We start from the raw sequence: 20,583 nt of genomic DNA on the forward strand, positions 1-20,583 counted from the left end.
AATCGTTCCGCACGCATACTCCCAGATATTTTACAGAAGTAACTGCTACCAGTGTTTGTTCCGCTATCATATAATCATACAATAAAGGATCCTTCTTTCTATGTATTCGCAATACATTACATTTGTCTATGTTAAGGGTCAGTTGCCACTCCCTGCACCAAGTGCCTATCCGCTGCAGATCTTCCTGCATTTCGCTACAATTTTCTAATGCTGCAACTTCTCTGTATACTACAGCATCATCCGCGAAAAGCCGCATGGAACTTCCGACACTATCTACTAAGTCATTTATATATATTGTGAAAAGCAATGGTCCCATAACACTCCCCTGTGGCACGCCAGAGGTTACTTTAACGTCTGTAGACGTCTCTCCATTGATAACAACATGCTGTGTTCTGTTTGCTAAAAACTCTTCAACTCCCTTTGAGAAGGCAGTCGGAACTGTTCTAGACAGGGTTCAACACTGGGTCTAGTACTTGGGGGCTGTGTTTGGGTAGTGAAGTGGTATTTCCAGTTGAGGTTCCGGGTGAATGAGAGGAGATCTTTAACCAGGGCAGTGTGGTTGAATTTAGGTGTGGGGCTAAAGGTTAAGCCTTTTGATAGAACAGATGTCTCTGGAGGAGAGAGGGATCTGGATGAGAGGTTTAGGACTGAATTGGGACTGGTGATATGTGGCATTTGACTGTGGTTATAGTTGAGATTTGGTCTGTGTGGGGTATGTGCTGGGATGGGGAGATTGAGTAGGGTGGCTAGGCTAGGTTTGTTGGCTATGAGAGGGGTTTGTTGAAGGTTCTGTTGTGGTTGGTGTTTGTGAGGGATAGGGAGAGGGACCCCACTTCTTAGGTGTTGCACTAGCACTGTGGATAGTTTTTTGAGGTGGTGTCCCTCACAAGGCCTCACAACGGCTTCCATAGACTTACTCACTCCACCTGAGCCACGTACCCCTACCTTCTACCTATTACCCAAAATCCACAACCATTGTAGCAGGCTTCAAATCCACAACCGAACGTATCTCAGCTCTGGTAGAGCCTACGTTAAACAACCTCACTCCCATTCACTCTTCAGTCTTCTCCTCTTTCCCTTTCCTCTTTAGCCATTCACGCATCTTTTCATCCTACATAGTTGTGTTTATCTTTATACTATATACCTCTTTACTTCTGTATGCATCCTCTTTGGTTTGAAGCTGGCACAGTAGAATATCTTTGGCTTCCCTCTGACAACCATGCCTCCATCCTTGCTACCCTCCCTGTTTACCTTTCCCTGTTGCTTCATAACCTGGGTTGTGAGTAACTGAATCCACTTTCCCTTCTTCCCTTTTTTTCCCCTCTCTCCTCCCTGATGAAGGAACAAAGTTCCGAAAGCTAGGAATGTAAATTTTCAGTTCTGTTTTATGTGTATCTATCGGCTGTACTGAGCTGAGGTAAGTACTGGCCAGCCCCTCTATCTCTTTGTTAGTATTTGAAACACTATCATGGCAGATAACGATATTGTAAAATCTGATAAGGGCATCCATTGTGCTTATTATCCTTTTAAAACAATACACTTTATACCTTTTATTTTAGTGAGGAGATACAAAAGATAATTAGCCATTTCTATTTAGATTTGAGTACTTGCTGTAAAAAGATTGTGTGTATGTTTAAATAATTTCCTTTGTGCAGTGTCTGAACCAATTAATAGAACTGATTTGTAAAGGGAGCTACATATGGACTACATAAAGTTGTGTTGTCACATTCTAAGACCATTGCACAATAAGAGTGGTGAAGAGAGTGTTCTGGGGTTCCTGCAGAGACAGTTCTGTAGTAGTGTGGTGTGAAGGTTCTGTCATCTTGATACGCACTTTTACCTGCAGCTGGCAGAACTTCCATTTCTTCCAGAAGCTCTTCCTGAAAATTGATTTTTACAAAGAAGAACTATTCAGATGTCGTGGAATATTATCTGGTTTTATTTGCCAGATTAAAAACAGACTTGAATTAACAAATCAGTAAACAACTCAATTAACAACTCAAGTTACAACTCCTTAGTAATACAAGTGTGACTAAACTGTTCAAAGGCTATTGGCGGAATCCTCCTTTACCACATTCAACACTCTTAGGGCAACATTGATCATTGTCATAGAACTTCTTCGTGAATGGGCTCCATGGTGTGGGGCATGGTGCTGTAGACTCTGTGGTACTTGCAATGATATGGTTTCATCAGATGTCTTTTCCCCACCGCACAACATCCCAGGAGCAACTGTGACAAATAATCCAACCACAACGAACCTAGAATCTGTTCAATACAACAACTCATCCTAGTAACGTAAGTTAAACTTGATTGTCTACCGACTAGCCATGATTTCTAAATTATATCATGTATTTTGGGGCAGGTATTTTGTAAACACCTGAATTATTAATTCGCGTCATAATGTGCAAATAAAGTGACATAGGACTCCAGAGCTTATGTATGTGGACCAGTACAAGTCTTATGCTCAGAACATCTGAACTGCACATATTCATGGTGCTAACAATTTGATCAAGATAGTACAAACATCTGTGATTCTGACTGTGAAGGAAGGAAAATCTTACACCTTGTGATTTCCATCTTTTTGGCATGCTGAAAGAACACCTGCTAGAGAAAGAGAATTTCCAGTGATGGGAATGTTCAAACAGCAATTCTCAATGGCTCTGTGACCAAGGAGCAGATTTCTATTGAACTGTTGGGTATAACTTAACAACCATTGTTTGCAGAGACTTTGTGACTATGTTGAAAAAAGTGTCATGTATCTATGAAAGTGAATTGGTCTGTCATAATAATGCGTAACTTACTTTTTCAAGCACCCTTGTAGCAGAAGCATCTTATGGTATATAAAATTCTCTTGGTGTTCAAACCACACCACATTTGAGTAGATACACAGACTTTTGATGGTTTGCACTCTGTTCATTGTCAGGAGAGATTTGCCTACCATGGGCTGTGTTCCTCTTACATAGTGGCAGTTGGCATGTTTGCTATAGGTGTCTTGCTGTGACCAGGTGGTATGCAAGGGGTGGGGTGGCGGTGGCAGCGAAGCGGGCGGGTGTGTTTGCATATGCAGGAAATTGACAACGAATGAAGTGCAACCCCTCCCATCGCACTCTTTCCCGCAGCCAGTATTTTGGAACAGAAAAGGATTCCAAAACCCTTTGTCGTTACCTCTCTCTATACTGACAGTTTTTAATTTATGCTTTTCATGACTATTCTATGCCTATCTCCTGCCCGTAGTTTCTAAAAGATTATATCATCTCAGATTTCCTCAGCGCAGTTTATTAACCATAAGTTTTTGAGTGTACTGCTGATTAGTTGATTCCATTTTTTCTTTCTGCGATATATTTTGACAGAAGAGCCAGTCATCTTTTAGTGTTTCGAGCTGTGTCGTGTGTAATCACTTTGTGGGCTCCAGCCCGTCTGGTTAGAATCTGAGCCATGGGTATGTGTAAAAACTCTCTGCACCTGAAGAAAACTAGGTTGGTCATAGAATTACTGTGCAGAAAAATGAAGTTGCCAACTTGGCTGAACACACAAAAGCACACAGTTAAGATTATAAAAATAATGTGAAAGACACCTGTGGATTTCAGCAGTATGTAATCTCACTGTGACTAAGACGGTGCAAATCTTCAAACGTTCAAGTTGCTTTTAAAAATTCTAAAACATGACAGTTTTTTTTTATAGAAAAGGGCCATTTTAATGCATGTATTCCCTGTGGTTGTTTTAGTGCAAAATTTAATGTTAACATTCAAAAAATTTCTTTGCCTGATCTCCACAAATGAAATTACATATTTGATAAGGGTAAAATTACACTGAGAAACGTAATTGTGATATATTATTATAGATGCAGGTAAATAATAAGAGTGTGTCTTGCAGGTATGCAGCAGACATGGCCGAACTTGGCTCACAACTTACAGCATTGGCAGGAGAGCCTCATGGATCGTCGTCTTGGGCCACTGGGGGTAATCCTGTGTGGGCAGATATGAAAAAGGGCTTCCATGTAATTTCTAAGTGAGTGACATAATTTTTTTTGTAGAATACATAATTACACACTGTAATGGCAACTCCAGGCATTAATTGTGGTCAGAAAATTAGTATAATTTTTTTTAAGTAGTACTTTAATAATCTTGCTAACACAATGAAATAGTTATAGATGTGATGAAAAGTACTAAGAAGTAGGGCCCTTGATGCTGAGCAGCTTTTGGCATGTAGTGGAACCATATTATTTAGAACAACCTATAAACAGTTACTGTGCTGCAGCATGTATTCTGTTATTGGATAGAATGTCTCTTGTGACTCAAAATTTTTAACGATGTGTCATTTTGACTACCATTTCCTCTTGCATTTTGCTTCTTCCTTTACAAAACTATGTCCTGCACAGTCTGTGATGGAGGAATTTGGAGCAAACTTTCACTTCTTGCGATACACTCTTTTCCTTTGTGATTTTGGAAAGCAAACAGAATGAGTGACAAACTAGACATAAAACTTAGTTAAATTTTTTTTTTTTAATTTGTTGTAAACTGTATAAAATGCCCCCTTAGATTTATCCCTGCTGTTGCACTTTGGCAGCTATCAGAAGGCCGTTCCTTTCCTATAAGTGCTGTGTGTGTGTGTGTGTGTGTGTGTGTGTGTGTGTGTGTGAGAGAGAGAGAGAGCTTTGACCTTTTTATTTCATGTAAGGCGGTATGAACTTACATTCCTTACAAGCTTTATGAACTCCCTTAAGTCATGTGATAAAAAGCTCTTTTTAATAAAACAAGAAAAAAGGCAATAAACATTTATTGATTTTCCTACCCGGTACATATTGTTCTGTTGATTTATGAAGTCAACTTTCAAATGAAGTATTCCAAATGTTGTTTATATGTAAATGCACTTCACACAATTTCTTAGTAGAAAAGTGTGTCCATGTACATTTATTCATTTTTACTATTACTACTATTAACGTATGAGTTATGACTACATTCCTCCATGCTTTGTTACACTTCTCGTAGAATTTTGCATTTTGTGTAAGATATGAATTCTAAACCCTTTTGTCACCATACATTCTTCATGAGTTGATGATTGGTGCTAGATGTACTGGGAATCATGTAATTCATGCATCCAGTTATTGACTGAGAATGATGTGTAGTTTAAAGCTGCTTCAGCTGAAGATACAAAGTCTGAGTTCACTGACTACTGATTAATGCCGCTTGCTTCAGCTTTTGTCCTCATTGGGTAGGCCTCACACTAAGGCACCTATGTTTTCAGACACCACACTTATTGTTGCCCATTATAATACTGTTACACTCGCTCGCTGTAATGCTGCTAATCTGTTACATATATATGTTAGTAGAACAACTTTGTTTTCTTTATAACAGCTGCTTTGGCAAGAAGTTCCTCTGTCATCACTCTCGCCATTAGCTCAGTTGTGGAGAAAATAGCAGATCATTTGTTGTGACATTTTAGTATTTTAAATCATTTTGGAGTTACTATTGGCTCATGTTGTGTGTCATGTATTGATTTCCTCATAAAATAGCTCAACAGTTTCATTATCATTAATATTGTAGAAATGGTTGCTCAGAAAAACATTGGCTATCATTGTGAAATTCCCCACAGAATGTTATCACCATAACTGACTGACATCTTCAGATGCAACAAGCTACGAGTTAAGACTAAGGCCTCCTATTTATACCGGTCTAAAAGGATATGGTAGTGTGAAGGTGGCAAATTCAGTTGCCAATCGTGGTCTGTAGAAGGGTGGACCACACACCACTTGGCAAATTAAGAACACAAATATTTCTGTGAACATGCAAAGACTGTTGGAATATGCACCTGCCCTGGTTCTATGACCATCCTGATCACTCTTGTCTGAATATTTAAGTAACAACCAAAGAATTACACCCCGAGTGACCTGTAGTTTCCCCTTTGTGGTTACTGTGACTTTAATATAGCCAGTGTTGCATCATATGCTGTGCTAAGTTGTAAACCTGTATCTCTGTTCACCAGATTAGTTGAGCAGCAAATTTCAATTGCTTCTTTAATTATAATGTCTCAGTACAAAGATGTTGACCAGAGAATTTTAATACCTTTGTAAATTATATTTTTCTCTGTAATGGGACAGTGCCTGGGCAAGGCAGATTTTTCTGCTTGATCCAGACATGCATTGTCGATGTTCGACACACGTCTCCCCCATTGTGACAAGTGTTTTCAATGTATGACATCCCAAAGCTACAGGGAATCTTATAAATGACCCTTCTTGGCAATCATGATTGTCCTTAACAAATCTCTTCAGTTCTGATGGCGGATGGAAAGAGCATTTAACTCCAGTATTCTGCCTATTTTCAAAGTTAAACAGTCAGTTTATGGAAAGACGAACAATCCTGATTGTTCACTTTCTTCTAGCTCCTCACATGCATTGAATATGTTGGGCAAGGCGTTTCTCCTATTCAGAATATACATTTTGTAGGAAAAATGTATAGAAGTGGCATAGCTCATTGCGTAAGGCTGGCAGAATCCACTATGATTCATGCTCTGTGGACCAACATCCTAAGCACACCACTTTGTTGAGAAAGATGGTGACAGCTGGCAACCTGTAACTATAAGTCCGTGTGTGTTGGTTCACAATACACAGTATGACCTTAGGTGCTGTCCCGTTTTCTCCAGATAGCATGTCAAGAAGCATTATTTTGCCATTTTTAAATTTTATTTGCAATTTTTATGTTTGCTAAGGTAGTAAGATGACCCTTATCATGGTTGTCTCAGATCAGGTTCTTAAACACCTCTGCCACAGATATTCTTAGCTATGCTTTTCTGTGCCATTTGAATGCATACATATTAATTGAATTTCTTTAGCAAATTAGTTATGTTCCATTAAATCTCTCTCTCTCTCTCTCTCTCTCTCTCTCTCTCTCTCTCTCTCTCTCTCTCTTGCTAATCCACTTAGCATATCTCAACTACATTATGGTGTATAACTGGACGAAATATTAGTATTGTCAGTAGGTACTTACATAAAATATACAACACAGTTGTGCTGTGCTGTGTCACAACCAGTGGAGAAATTTCAAAGTCCTCTTTAAATATGGTGTACAGGTGCCTGTAAATTTACATATTCAGTGAGCCAAGTTTACACTTTCTATAACCTGTTGAACTTATAGAACAGTGTGCTCTTTGGCCAAATTATTTTTGCAAGAAGCTTTGTGTTGAAACTTTCTTACAGATTAGTAATGAGCACCAGAATAATGAGACTCGAGTGAGACCTTTGACTTCAACAGAGAAGTGCATTACCACATAAGGTATCCAAAGAACAATTTGTGAACCACCCTCACTACCTTACTTCCACCACCATCTCTTCTTCTAGCTTCCAAACTAACAGAAGTTCTGCATACCATACAGGAGTAGATATTGCAGAGAAATGGCTTAGCCACAGCATAGATTATTGTTTGTGGAATGAATTTTCACTCAGTGGCAGTGGAGTTGCTGATTTGAAGTTTGGAAGGTGGAAGAAGAGGATAACTCAGATGGTTGAGCACGTGCCCATGAAAGGCAGATGTTTGAGTCCCAGCTCGGCCCTCAGTTTTAAACCATCAGGGAGTTCCAAAATTGGTGTGCACTTCACTGCAGAGTGACATTCATCCTGAAGTTTTTGTGTTTGTTGAGTGATAAAAAATATGGATTAATTTTGTAATGAAGTGCTGCTAAATTTACATATCCAGTGAAACCACATTTAGACCTTTACTTCGGTCAACGTACTGTGTTTCAAGATCAGTTGTGTTCTTGCAACTTTCTTCTCTTTTACGATTATTAATTATAAATTATTAACATTTGCAACATTTGAAGTTACCATTAATATTGTCTTACTAGACACCGGCATAGTGCATATTTTACAATAATAGAAAAAATAATTGATTGTACATGCTGATGGCTGTTACACTGTTATATTAAATACATATTGTTTTAATTCCATCCTGCTTCCAAACAGATACAGTACAGGTAATAACATTGAAGTTTAAAACTGAGGTAATTTGGTTGGCAAATAACATTCTATAATCATTCAGAGATCTAACTGGATCCTGGGGTGACATTGAGCTCATTCATACCAGCTGTCTTTGAGTCTTGCTGATCTATACCAGTCGTTCATCTTTTGGCATCTATGTCAGTCACCTATGCAATATTACAGGAATTAAATGAATGGAAAGCTTAGCATTTTTTCCTTGAGAGTAAGCATTAGAAGACAATTATAAGTTGTTTTTTTTTTTTTGTATAATTCTCATACCAAAGATTGAAATCTGAACATTAACTTTCTTTCTTATAATAAACCTTAACATACAATCAATTTTTTATAAGTGCTTGGCCTAAGTACTTACAGTAGAACTTCAGGTTTGTTCATTTTATAGCTGACTTCATGTGTTTTGTAATCACTTCTGTCAGTAATTCCATCTTAGCTTCATGTGACTACAGGTTAAGTCTATAGCACCTATATCTGATAAGGACAGTTCCATATAGAGCTTAATTAGTTAGATTTCTGAGCTTAAATTCTGATTATAATACAGGGTTTGGGTTTGTGTGTGTCTGCTTTAATTTAGGCTATAACACTATTACCAAAATCGTGAACTTTTGCTTTTGAATTGTTTCTGGTATTCTGATATAATACTAACTTTTTTCAACAACTGGATTCCATCCACAGGACCTACTCTGTGATAATACTGTCATTATTGGATCTGCTGATTATTAACTAATGAATGCAGTTCTAAGTTGTTTTCGCATGTCGTCTTCTGAATGATTTCACAGAATATATTTTTCTCAGTTGATACTAATTACATAGTCTTGTATGAATGATTTTGTCTATCAACTGCTGTAGTGTGATTCTGAGATTGTCTCTGAAATTTTCGGCAGAGTTGTTGCGAGTCTTGTTGCTTATGAGGGATTCAGTTTTAATCTGCATGTAACAGTGTTTATTGAACAGTTTTGTAAGCAAGTAGAATGCTTAGCTTAATAAAGTGAGACAGCTTATTGAAAGACACAGAAGCTTCACCTTAATTTCCTGTTTACTCAGATGCACATTTCTTCAAGATGTGTTTGTTCTGCTTCCAATTTGAGCAGGCTTAAAATATTATGAACATCTTGATCTTTAGAGTCATTTAAAATTGAGAAGTCTGCTGTGAATACTTCAATGTTTAAGACCCCCTCAATTCATCAAGGTGAGCCTTTTGGGTAGAATTCATAGCAAATTTGAAGAAACTTGGCCACTGAGAGTATTTTATAACTGAGATTTTTTATTTTAAACACTATTTTTTCTATGTGCTACAGTTAGTCATATTCAGCTATCTGATATTACTCATACTGTTAAACTCATAGGCTAAGATTAAAAAAGTCAATTATTGTATTTACAATAAGAAAAAATTGTGAAATTATGAGGAATTCACTGTCGTTACACATTCCAAATTCGATGAACACAATGAGGCTTTGAAATGATCCAAGAGGTGCACTTGGATGCTGCAATTTTTAATGCACTGCAAGGTTCAAATTGCTGTCTAACACACAATTTTGATGTTGTACACACCGTACATAGAAAAGATTTTTATTTTTAGATAAATGTAGATTCACTGTAATCCATTCTCCCATCTACCCAACATGTGTCCTCATTTCATATAGTAAGAAGTATTTAATACCTATTCCATTCTTTGAACTTCTTATTCTTGTTAACTAAATGGATTTTTTTTCTCACAGAGAGTTTGGACTACTATCAAGCAAAGCTCTGCGGCAGGCTGTCAGGGAAGAGGAAGAAGTCTGTGAGAAGTTGAACCTACTGCTTGATGTACTGATATCTCATCGTGAGCTATGTGACCGCCATGAACGTGGTGTTGCGCAAGATCATGCAAAGGCACTGGCAAAAATGCTTGCCCTCAAGAAAAGGCAAATGCAAGGTGTCATTAAAGGCACTGATGTAAGTAATCTTAAGAATTACTGTGTTGTTGAACTATGCTGATCTTAAACAATGGAAAATCCAGGGTGCAATGTAACAATATAATGAAAAGGATAATTGGTAGTCACCACATAACGGAGATGCTGAGTCACAGAAAGGCACAACTAAAAGAGTATCGAAAAGTTAGCTTTCAGCCGACAAGGCCTTTGTCAAAAATAGACAACATACATACACACTCACACAAACGCAACTTGCACACACATGACCACAGTCTCTGGCAGCTGGAGCCATTTTTCAGGTGCCAGAGACTGTGGTCATGTGAATTTGGGTGAGTATGTGCATGTGCGTAAGTTGTCTATTTTTGACAAAGGTCTTGTTAGCCGAAAGCTAACTTTCTGACAATCTTTTTGTTGTGCCTTTCTACAACTCAGCATCTCCACTATGTGGTGAGTAGTAACTATCTGCCGGCCGAGGTGGCCGAGCGGTTCTAGGCGATACAGTCTGGAACTGCGTGACCACTACGGTTGCAGGTTTGAATCCTGCCTCGAGCATGGATGTGTGTGATGTCCTTAGGTTAGTTAGGCTTAAGTAGTTCTAAGTTCTAGGGGACTGATGATCACAGCAATTAAGTCCCATAGTGCTCAGAGCCATTTGAACCATTTGAAGTAACTATCCTTTTCATTATATTGTTCTGATAACCTTAAAATATTTGATTCAATGATCAAATGAAGCCTCCTTTTCATAAATATATGTTGACTGCCTTTGTAACTGCACAAACATACACATACTGATATGATAGGACAGAGTTGAGAGACATTTATATGGAAAATTTGATGGGCAAGTTTTCTATGTCTTCTGGAGCCAGCTTCAAATGAGTATACACTAAATGATATCAAAAAAGAAAGGAGCAAAAGAAAGGAAAAGCCAAGATGTAGGATACACAAAACAATTTTCTGACTCGTTAGATAATTTAGTGACCATTGTGGACAAAAAGAGTTTGTGTTGAACTGATTGTGGGGAGGTATTTACTTAAGCTGAAATAATGTAGGTAGAAATCCTGATATGTTTGTGTTTAGTAAGAAATAAAGTCACACAAGTAAAGCATGAAATGAAAAGGAGGTAGAAATAACGTGATGTAAAACTGTACTTAGATTAAAAAAAGAGCATGTTTGTAAAAGCAAGTTGTTAATGCTTCATCTTAGTTTCCTAGTATTCACTATTGTTTGGTTGTTCTCTCTAGCAATACACAAGAAACAATTCAGTCTGTAGGGACATTACATGAAACAGCAGCTAAAACTGGGCAACGAATTTCAGATGAGAAATTGCATTACGTGGAAGAAATCAGTTTGAATTCAGCAATCCTCCTTTAATCAACAGATTCAGGAAAATCTCTGAAATGGACAAATTCAGATATCTGATTGAGACATTGCTCTGCCAGGGCTAAATCTGGAAACTAACAAAAGAAGAATTGCAAAATTGTGACTCACATGGAACAGATATAATAAAAAATCTTTCGAAGAAAGCAAAACTTGGACCTTACAACACAGTTCTAAAAGTAGAAAAACTTAACATATGTCAAATAAAAATTATTAAAAAATAAGAAGGAAAAATTCTTATGTTAGTGTTTGGACCAGTAATGAAATTGGAATTGGAGAAGTAGAAACAGAAGGGTGGGGGTGGGGGTTGGGGGAATTACAGAAAGAGCCAGGAAGCATCACCCACAAATCCATACTCCCCTCTGGAGAATGTATAACAACCTCACAAAACAAATCCTGAATTCAGCTGTAGAACTGTAACAGTAGATGCAGAAATGCACAAAAACCTAAAGGAAATTGTCTTATCGGAAGGAATCTTTGGAGAAGTTCTCAGCCAAACTTAAGAACAACAAAAATTGCTATGGAGGTTTCTCAATGAGTTGCAGGATACGCATAAAGTTGGAAGAAGAAACATAATGGACAGACCAAGAAATGATGGGAGCAAAAGGAGAAAATAGGTATTACATAAGTTTAAATGTGCTCCCTAGTTTTGCATAATGGAATAAAAATGAAGTTTTGTAGTTTAGGAATTGGTATAATAAAAGAAGATCAAATTGTGAGAGACAGGACGACACAATGATGTCATAAAAGGATATGAAGAAAGTCCTCAGAGTAGCGTGAAATGTTGAGAGAGGGAGAACGACTGAAAGACAGAGATTAACATCAAGGAGCTGTGAGTGCATCTTGTGTAGATTGGAAAATAATGAACAAACCCAAAAGTATTCTCAATATTATGAGAAGGGAAGTTGCCACTCACCATATAGTGGAGATGCTGGGTTGCAGATAGGCACAGCAAAAAGACTTTCACAATTAAAGCTTTCAGCCATTGCCTTTGTCAACAAAACACACACACACACACACACACACACACACACACACACACACACACACTCTCTCTCTCTCTCTCTCTCTCTCTCTCTCTCTCTCTCTCTCTCTCTCTCTCTCTCTCTCTCTCTGTTAAGCAAATGCAGCTCTCACAAACGACTGCACTCTCAGGCAACTGGAACCACACTGCGAGCAGCAGCACCAGTGCATGATGGGAGTGGCAACTGAGTGGGGTTAAGGAGGAGGCCGGGGCAGAGAGGGGGGGAGGGATGGTGGGGGTGGCAAACAGTGAGGTACTGCAGGTTAGATGGAGGGCACGGGAGATGCGGGGAAGGGGGGGGGGGGGAGTAGCAGAAAAGGAGAGAAATAAAAAAAACCGGTGGTGGAATGATGGCTGGCTATGTAGTGTTGGAACGGGAAGAGAGAAGGGACTGGATGGGTGAGGACAGTGACTCGCATAGGTTGAGGCCAGGAGGGTTACGGGGACTTAGGAAAGGATCCATATGGCACCGGCTGTGAAGCAGTCATTGAAGTACATAATAAAAGTATGACATGGTAGTGAATGGGTATATTTCACAGCATAAAGTATGGTAAAAACTTTCACAGGCATAATAAACAGTCCCCAAGAGCTAAACTGATGGAGTAATCCAGAGCAGCAGCATGAGTAAATTCGTATACAAAGACACTTGAGCAAAGATGTGTTTGAGCAGCTCTTGACATTGGTAGAAGTAGACAGCCATAGTTCCCCTTGGCAGTGGTGATACTAGATTTGCACTGGCACAGGCGTAATGTGTGGCAGATTGTGACGGGCACAACAGCAGTGCTGCTCTTTGCCAGTTGAACCCTGTGATGAACATCCTGGAGAATCAGCGAGCCTTTGTGGTATGCCACACTGAGTCTCTTAGCCGCTTGTGTTGGCCATCATATGTTTGCGAGGGTGGAGAGCAGACTGGCTGTAGCTGCAGCTGGCAGTAGAGACAGTGGCAATGACGGTTTGCATTGCGCATCAAAAGATGTTAGCCCAGTGGATTACCACAATTCTTCCCTATTATGGGGATGAGGAGCAGCTCTGCAAGTCAGGCATTCATTACGAATGTCTTCTTGCTTCTTAAAAGGTACTGGGTCAGAGGTGAGGTACACAGAACCATCGATTGGGAAATCAAAAGTGGAAATGGTGTCTAAGCCAAAAAGATTTTCCTTGATTGTGCTGAATATAACAAGAAAGGTGCATTGCTATACAATGTTCTTCTTAGCCACTTCTAGTGCACCCGACATGGTGGATCCGCCCTCACAGTAGGGTGAGCGGCTACTCGAGGGCATCGTTTTCACTTAAGTCTTCCAGCCCACTGTCAAGTTCTTCATGCAGTATCATATCTCCCATCTCATCTACATCCTCTTTTGTTTCAATAATAATACTTTCAAGTTCATCTCCCTTGTGTAGACTGTCTGTATACTCCTGCCACCTTTCTGTTTTCCCTTCTTTGCTTAGGACAGGTTTTCCATCTGAGCTCTTTATATTCATACAGCTGCTCTTGTTTTCCTGAAAAACCTCTTTGATTTTCCTGTAGTTGGCATCTGTTTTTCCCGTAGTGAATTATGCATTTAAATCCTTATTCCCTCTGGAACCCTCAACAGCCTCTCATTATTTCAACATATTAGGTCCTGTATCCTTATTTCCTACCTTTCGTGCAATTTCTTCACTTTTAAACTACAGTTCAGCTGTACAAATAAAAGGGTAAATGTTTATTTTGCAAAATCGTGTAGCTCTGAAAGTTCTTAATTGATTGCTTTGAAATTTTGACCCAATGTTGCACTCTAAGACAGCAGTTTTTTGGTACCTATTTCTTAAAAAGAACTGGAAATTTTTGAGATTAAAAAAAAAATCCAATTGCAACATTGTGTCAAAATTTCAAAGCTCTAAGTTAGAAACTTGAGAGTTTTGCAGTTAGGAAGATTTACAGTTTCTATATAAGTACAAACACAGATTTTTGTTTCTTCAGAATCTCAAATCTCCAAAAGTTCTTCACAGATTGCTTTGAAATTTTGACACAACATTGCATTTCAACACTCATATTTTTTTAATATACCTACTGGAATGCCATCTGGTATATTCGCTTAAATGTTTTAGCGCAAATATCTGTGGGAAAATTATATATATTGAAGAACGGCTTTCACGTGTGTGAATTTAGAGCTGGGGCTCATGAAAGTAAGTACTGGGATACATTCTAATACTTAAGCAAACATTATTTTCAGCACAAACTCATGTTTTTTTTTTAAATGGGCATCTCATATTATTTGTTACACAATCAATAACATGAAAAATCAAGAAAAGAATGGTGTTTTTTGCATCACAATACATCAATTACATCCCAAGAAATTGCAAAATGAAGTTGACGCTTGAAGTTGATGAAATGTGATACTTTTTCATATCCCAAGATGAAAGCATGAATCCCACGTTGCTCGTAATTGCTATATGATTGATGTACAGCTATGCAACAAATGCTGTACTTATTTTGCTCTTCATTTTCCAACTATTGAATTCATCCCCCAGCACAATTAAATTTTCATCTCCCTTAATTACATGAATAATACCCGTTAGCTCATCAGACATAACTTCAGTTGCTCTCTTCATCTGCGGAAATAGTTGGCATATAAACTTGTACTACTTTTAGTGTCTGTCTTGACTATGATAATGCATTCAATATAATGTTAATAGCAGCTTACTTGCGTTCATATTTTCTTACTCATTATTAAACCTACTCCTGCATTACCCTAAATTGATATTGTATTTATAAGCCTGTATTCATCTGACCAGAACTTGTGTACCTCCTGCCACCAAATTTAATTAATGCCACTACATCCAACTGTAACCTATCCATTTCCCATTTTAAATTTTCTAACCTACCTACCCAATTAAGGCATCTGACATTCCATGCTCCGATCCGTAGAACGCCAGTTTTGTTTCTCCTGATGATGAAGTGCAGAGTAGTCTCTGCTAAGAGATCTGGAAGGAGAACTTTTGTACCATGGAAATCCCGTCATCATTTAATCACACAAGTGCAACAGCTATTTTGAATTGATATAAAGTAATTTACAAAAAGGAAGTACAATAAAGCAACACATCTACTTAACTAATACGTGCCATTATTGGCTGGCTCCACAACTTAAGTCCAGAAATCTGTCCAGGAGAACAAAATGTCAGATGCAATAAACTTAACATATCAAGTATTAACATATGGCTCAGGAACCATAGACAGTGACTCAGCAGAACATGTGAACCCAACAAAAATAGCACTGCTACAAAATCCAGTGGGATGAAGAATCAGACTTCGATACTTGGATGACGTACAAGATGACCTAAATATTATTGATGTCGAAGGAGGGAGACACAAGACACTGGACAGGGACAAATAGAGTGATGTCCTAGAGTAGGCCAGGGCCTGTCGAGGGCTGTAGAGCCAGGAGGAGGAGGAGGAGGAGGAGGAGGAGGAGGAAGAAGAAGAAGAAGAAGAAGAAGAAGAAGAAGAATGAGAATTTATAGGACTACTATAGTTTGTGTTAATGTGTAATATCTTGGCATATTTTATTAGGATATGGCTCTGAGGATAAGTGTCAGAATACAAATCAAAAGAACTATTTTTCAGTTCTCAGTTGGTTTTAGATTTTTTTCTGCTTTTTATTACTTGTTTCACCTTCACCAATTATTTGCATGTGTGTTGCACTTTGGTTTGGAGTCTATGTTAAACCCTAGGTCCCCTTGTAAATGGCTGTATAAGACAGTTGAAAAATTGGATGAAGGCACGAGTGTACTACATCCACTAGAACCATACCCAGTTACACTGTGGAAACCAATTGTATAGTTGATGCTATGTCTTCTCTTTTTAATAGTGGTACCATCATATCAATAAGAAGCAATGTGTTATCTAAAGTATCGGTGTTGTTGTTGTTGTTGTGGTCTTCAGTCCTGAGACTGGTTTGATGCAGCTCTCCATACTACTCTATCCTGTGCAAGCTTCTTCATTTCCCAGTACCTACTGCAACCTGCATCCTTCTGAATCCGCTTAGTGTATTCATCTCTTGGTCTATCTCTACGATTTTTACCCTCCACGCTGCCCTCCAAAGCTAAATTGGTGATCCCTTGATGCCTCAGAACACGTCCTACCAACCGATCCCTTATTCTAGTCAAGTTGTGCCACAAACTGCTCTTCTCCCCAATTCTATTCAATACCTCCTCATTAGTTATGTGATCTACCCATTTAATCTTCAGCATTCTTCTGTAGCACCACATTTCGAAAGCTTCTATTCTCTTCTTGTCCAAACTATTTATCGTCCACGTTTCACTTCCATACATGGCTACACTCCATACAAATACTTTCAGAAACGACTTCCTGACACTTAAATCTATACTCTATGTTAACAAATTTCTCTTCTTCAGAAACGCTTTCCTTGCCATTGCCAGTCTACATTTTATACCCTCTCTACTTCGACCATCATCAGTTATTTTGCTCCCCAAATAGCAATACTCTTTTACTACTTTAACTGACTCATTTCCTAATACAATTTCCTCAGCATCACCTGACTTAATTTCACTACATTCCATTATCCTTGTTTTGCTTTTGTTGATGTTCATCTTAAATCCTTCTTTCAAGACACTGTCCATTCCGTTCAACTGCTCTTCCAAGTCCTTTGCTGTCTCTGACAGAATTACAATGTCATCGGCAATGAAGTTTTTATTTCTTCTCCATGGATTTTAATACCTACTCTGAATTTTTCTTTTGTTTCCTTTACTGCTTGCTCAATATATAGATTGAATAACATCGGGGAGAGGCTACAACCCTGTCTCACTCCCTTCCCAACCACTGCTTCCATGTCATGCCCCTCCACTCTTACATCTGCCATCTGGTTTCTGTACAAATTGTAAATAGCTTTTCACTCCCTGTATTTTACCCTTGCCACCCTCAGAATGTGAAAGAGAGTATTCCAGTCAACATTGTTGAAAGCTTTCTCTAAGTCTACAAATGTTAGAAACGTAGGTTTGCCTTTTCTTAATCTAGCTTCTAAGGTAAGTCGTAGGGTCAGTATTGCCTCATGTGTTCCAATATTTCTACGGAATCCAAACTGATCTTCCCCAAGGTCGGCTTCTACTAGTTTTGCCATTCGTCTGTAAAGAATTTGCATTAGTATTTTACAGCCGTGACTTATTAAACTGATAGTTCGGTAATTTTCACATCTGTCAACACCTGCTTTCTTTGGGATTGGAATTATTATATTCTTCTTGAAGTCTGAGGGTATTTCGCCTGTCGCATATATCTTGCTCACCAGATGGTTGAGTTTTGTCAGGACTGGCTCTCCCAAGACTGTCAGTAGTTCTAATGGAATGTTGTCTACTCCCGAGACCTTGTTTTGACTCAGGTCTTTCAGTGCTCTGCCAAACTCTTCACGCAGTATCGTATCTCCCATTTCATCTTCACCTACATCCTCTTCCATTTCCATAATATTGTCGTCAAGAACATCGCCCTTGTATAGACCCTCTATATACTCCTTTCACCTTTCTGCTTTCCCTTCTTTGCTTAGAACTGGGTTTCCATCTGAGCTCTTGATATTCATACAAGTGGTTCTCTTTTCTCCAAAGGCAGTATCTATCTTACCCCTAGTGAGATAAGCCTCTACATCCTTACATTTGTCCTCTAGCCATCCCTGCTTAGCCATTTTGCACTTCCTGTCGATCTCATTTTTGAGACATTTGTATTCCTTTTTGCCTGCTTCATTTACTGCCTTTTTATATTTCTCCTTTCATCAGTTAAATTCAATATTTCTTCTGTTACCCAAGGGATAGGTCTCATTAAATTTGCAATAAATTGGATTTTTCTGGGAGTTTAGAAATGTAAATTTTTTTCATTCCACTAAAGAGAATAACACAGCAGCTGCTGACCACATTAACTGGATATACTCTACAAAGTACATAGTGGTAGCAATGCCTGGATGTGCAAAAGAGAATGAAACCAGATTTTGACAGGTTTAAAGCCACTGACAGACAACATTTCATTTGTAAAGCAGTACATGATAGTTTCATGGCATACTGGAGAAGAAACTGGAATAGTTAATGTTTGGAATAAGAGAGTGTAAAAAAAGAAAAAAATCATAATTACTGTATGTTCTGTCCAAGGCGTCATATGTATCACAGAAATCTAATGGGAGAATTTAAAGAACTCACTTTCACTATAGAGTGCATCATTGTCCTGTGTCATGTGTATTCAGATAAATACAGCTCACAAAGCTAGGATTAGTGTATTTGCAATTTGTCCAGAGTTGTGTAAGTTATAATACTTGCAATACACTGAAATGGAACAGTTGAAGCAGATATTGTACTATGAATTGTCTATTTACCAGATGGTTATTATTAAAAATTCCCTATTTAACATATTATAACACGGAAAATAATTGCCATATAAGCACCAAACTTGGTAGCATTAATGCCAAGGACATGTGGAAGAGTAATAGCACAGAAGCAATTCAATTGAAACACTTAATGTGCTGCTGTGGTACATCATGCCAGTACATACCGGTACCATTACAGCTACAGAAGGGGCTCAATATGGCACCCATCAGTGTATCAGTGTCCAGAAGCCTGAAAGTGCAGGATTGCATTCTGCACAACAGAACAAAACATGTCCGTAGGTATGCTGGCTACCTCTCTTGATATGTTGATATGCTGCTCTTCAGATCAGCACATGTGAATGTTCCCCTGGCAAACCCTGTCCTTCAGGTAGCCACATAACCAAATGTGTTTCGGAGAAGCAGAAGAACTTCATGAGTGATGTACACTGGGCTCCATCTTGCAGGAAAACTGTAGAGATCAATGTGTCTTTCTCCTGTAGGGTGGATATGACTTGCTGGTGAAGCATATCACTGTAATGATCTCCAGTCACACTGCATGTCTTTGGTCCTTGAGTGCCAACCTGTTCAAAAAAGAATGGCCAATGACGAACACAGCTCTGAAGCCACAGCATACAGTGACATGTTCACCATACAAAGGAACTTGATACACAGTGACTGCAGGTGGTGCAGGTCCCCACACCTGGAAATTCTGTGTGTTCACCTCACCCATCAGAGATAGGATGATCCATGGCCAGTCCTTGTCGACTTCAATCCTTGCAAGAAAGTGGAGACTGAAGTCATCATGTCATTGCGCATCCTGTGCTGCAAGCTGCTGTATGATATGGATCTTGTATGAATACCATTTGAGAATGGTTCAAAATACGTTCTGTACATTGGACCACAGGCTTTTCAACTGTCGTGACACAGTACATGCCCTGCCTGACAATCGGGAATTGTGCGCAGTGTTGTCTGCCATAGCAACAGCGATTTCATCAACCACCTGTGATGCAACCAGTCAGTCATCGGCCTCTTCCCAGAGGAATTGCCCAGTTCTCCAGTTGATTTGCGCTTCATCATACTCAAAACAGCAGGTGGAGAAAGAGGACCCTTCCGTAATCCTTTCAGCCGGTGATATTCTGGAAGTGCAGCTGCAGCATTACTGTTGTTTTGATGATAGAGCTTCACCAATAATGCTCTGTTCCTTTTATCCAAGCTCATGCTGACATGTCAACAAATGCACTGCGACTGGTCTAGCTGTGACTGATCTGAGACTATGAATGATCATGACACCTGGTAGCCATAGTTGGAACTGGATGGTGGTGCTGTCACACATGGAAATCATGCACCCCATACTCTGAACATTAATGATATCAAGTTTGGTACTCATACGGTAATTAGGTTCTGTGTTATAAAGTGTTAAATAGGGAAAGTTTAATTATAACCACCCTAAATCTTCATTGTGCACTTTGTATGAAAGTCCTAAACGTGTTTCCATGTGTTCTGATTCCATCCAGGCTTTGCCTTATTGCACACTGCTATTTACATCAGTCCAATGGTTACTGACCAGCTACCTGCTGAATTCTTTGCATCCTGACAGCAGTTACATAAACTGTTTCCTGGGTGATCTAGACTGCGATGTTTCAGGTGACTAGATATTAACAAACTGAGTATTAGGTCTTAAGTCTTGTTTATACTGAAGCCTCCATCCAAGTTTAATAAACTTTCCAGCGCACATAATTATATATACATATTTCTCAATTATGCTGTTCTGAACATGTGTAGCCTCTCAATGTGAATCATTCTAGCAAAACCTCAGAAAGTTTCACTTTAGAGTGATATTACTTCACTGCTGTAATTCATCAGTCACAAATCCTTCTCAGTTTACTGTGAATGAAAAGAAACGTCCCTCTGACAGTGGAACAGAATATTTCATGACCATTTAGTTTG

General features: G+C 38.8%; 1 protein-coding gene across 2 annotated transcripts in view; it reads left to right on the forward strand.

The window, feature by feature from the left end:
- The window catches only part of LOC124776762 (sorting nexin-8-like), a 101,200-nt gene that overhangs the window by 73,652 nt on the left and 6,965 nt on the right, over nt 1-20,583 (forward strand). For both annotated transcript variants that reach the window (XM_047251898.1, XM_047251899.1), the window contains exons 9-10: nt 3,874-4,008; nt 9,703-9,919. In XM_047251898.1, the coding sequence (XP_047107854.1) occupies nt 3,874-4,008; nt 9,703-9,919 (352 nt within the window). The remainder of the gene's footprint in view (nt 1-3,873; nt 4,009-9,702; nt 9,920-20,583) is intronic.

The sequence above is a fragment of the Schistocerca piceifrons genome, chromosome 2 (assembly GCF_021461385.2).
Source record: "Schistocerca piceifrons isolate TAMUIC-IGC-003096 chromosome 2, iqSchPice1.1, whole genome shotgun sequence".
Classification (NCBI taxonomy): domain Eukaryota; kingdom Metazoa; phylum Arthropoda; class Insecta; order Orthoptera; family Acrididae; genus Schistocerca; species Schistocerca piceifrons.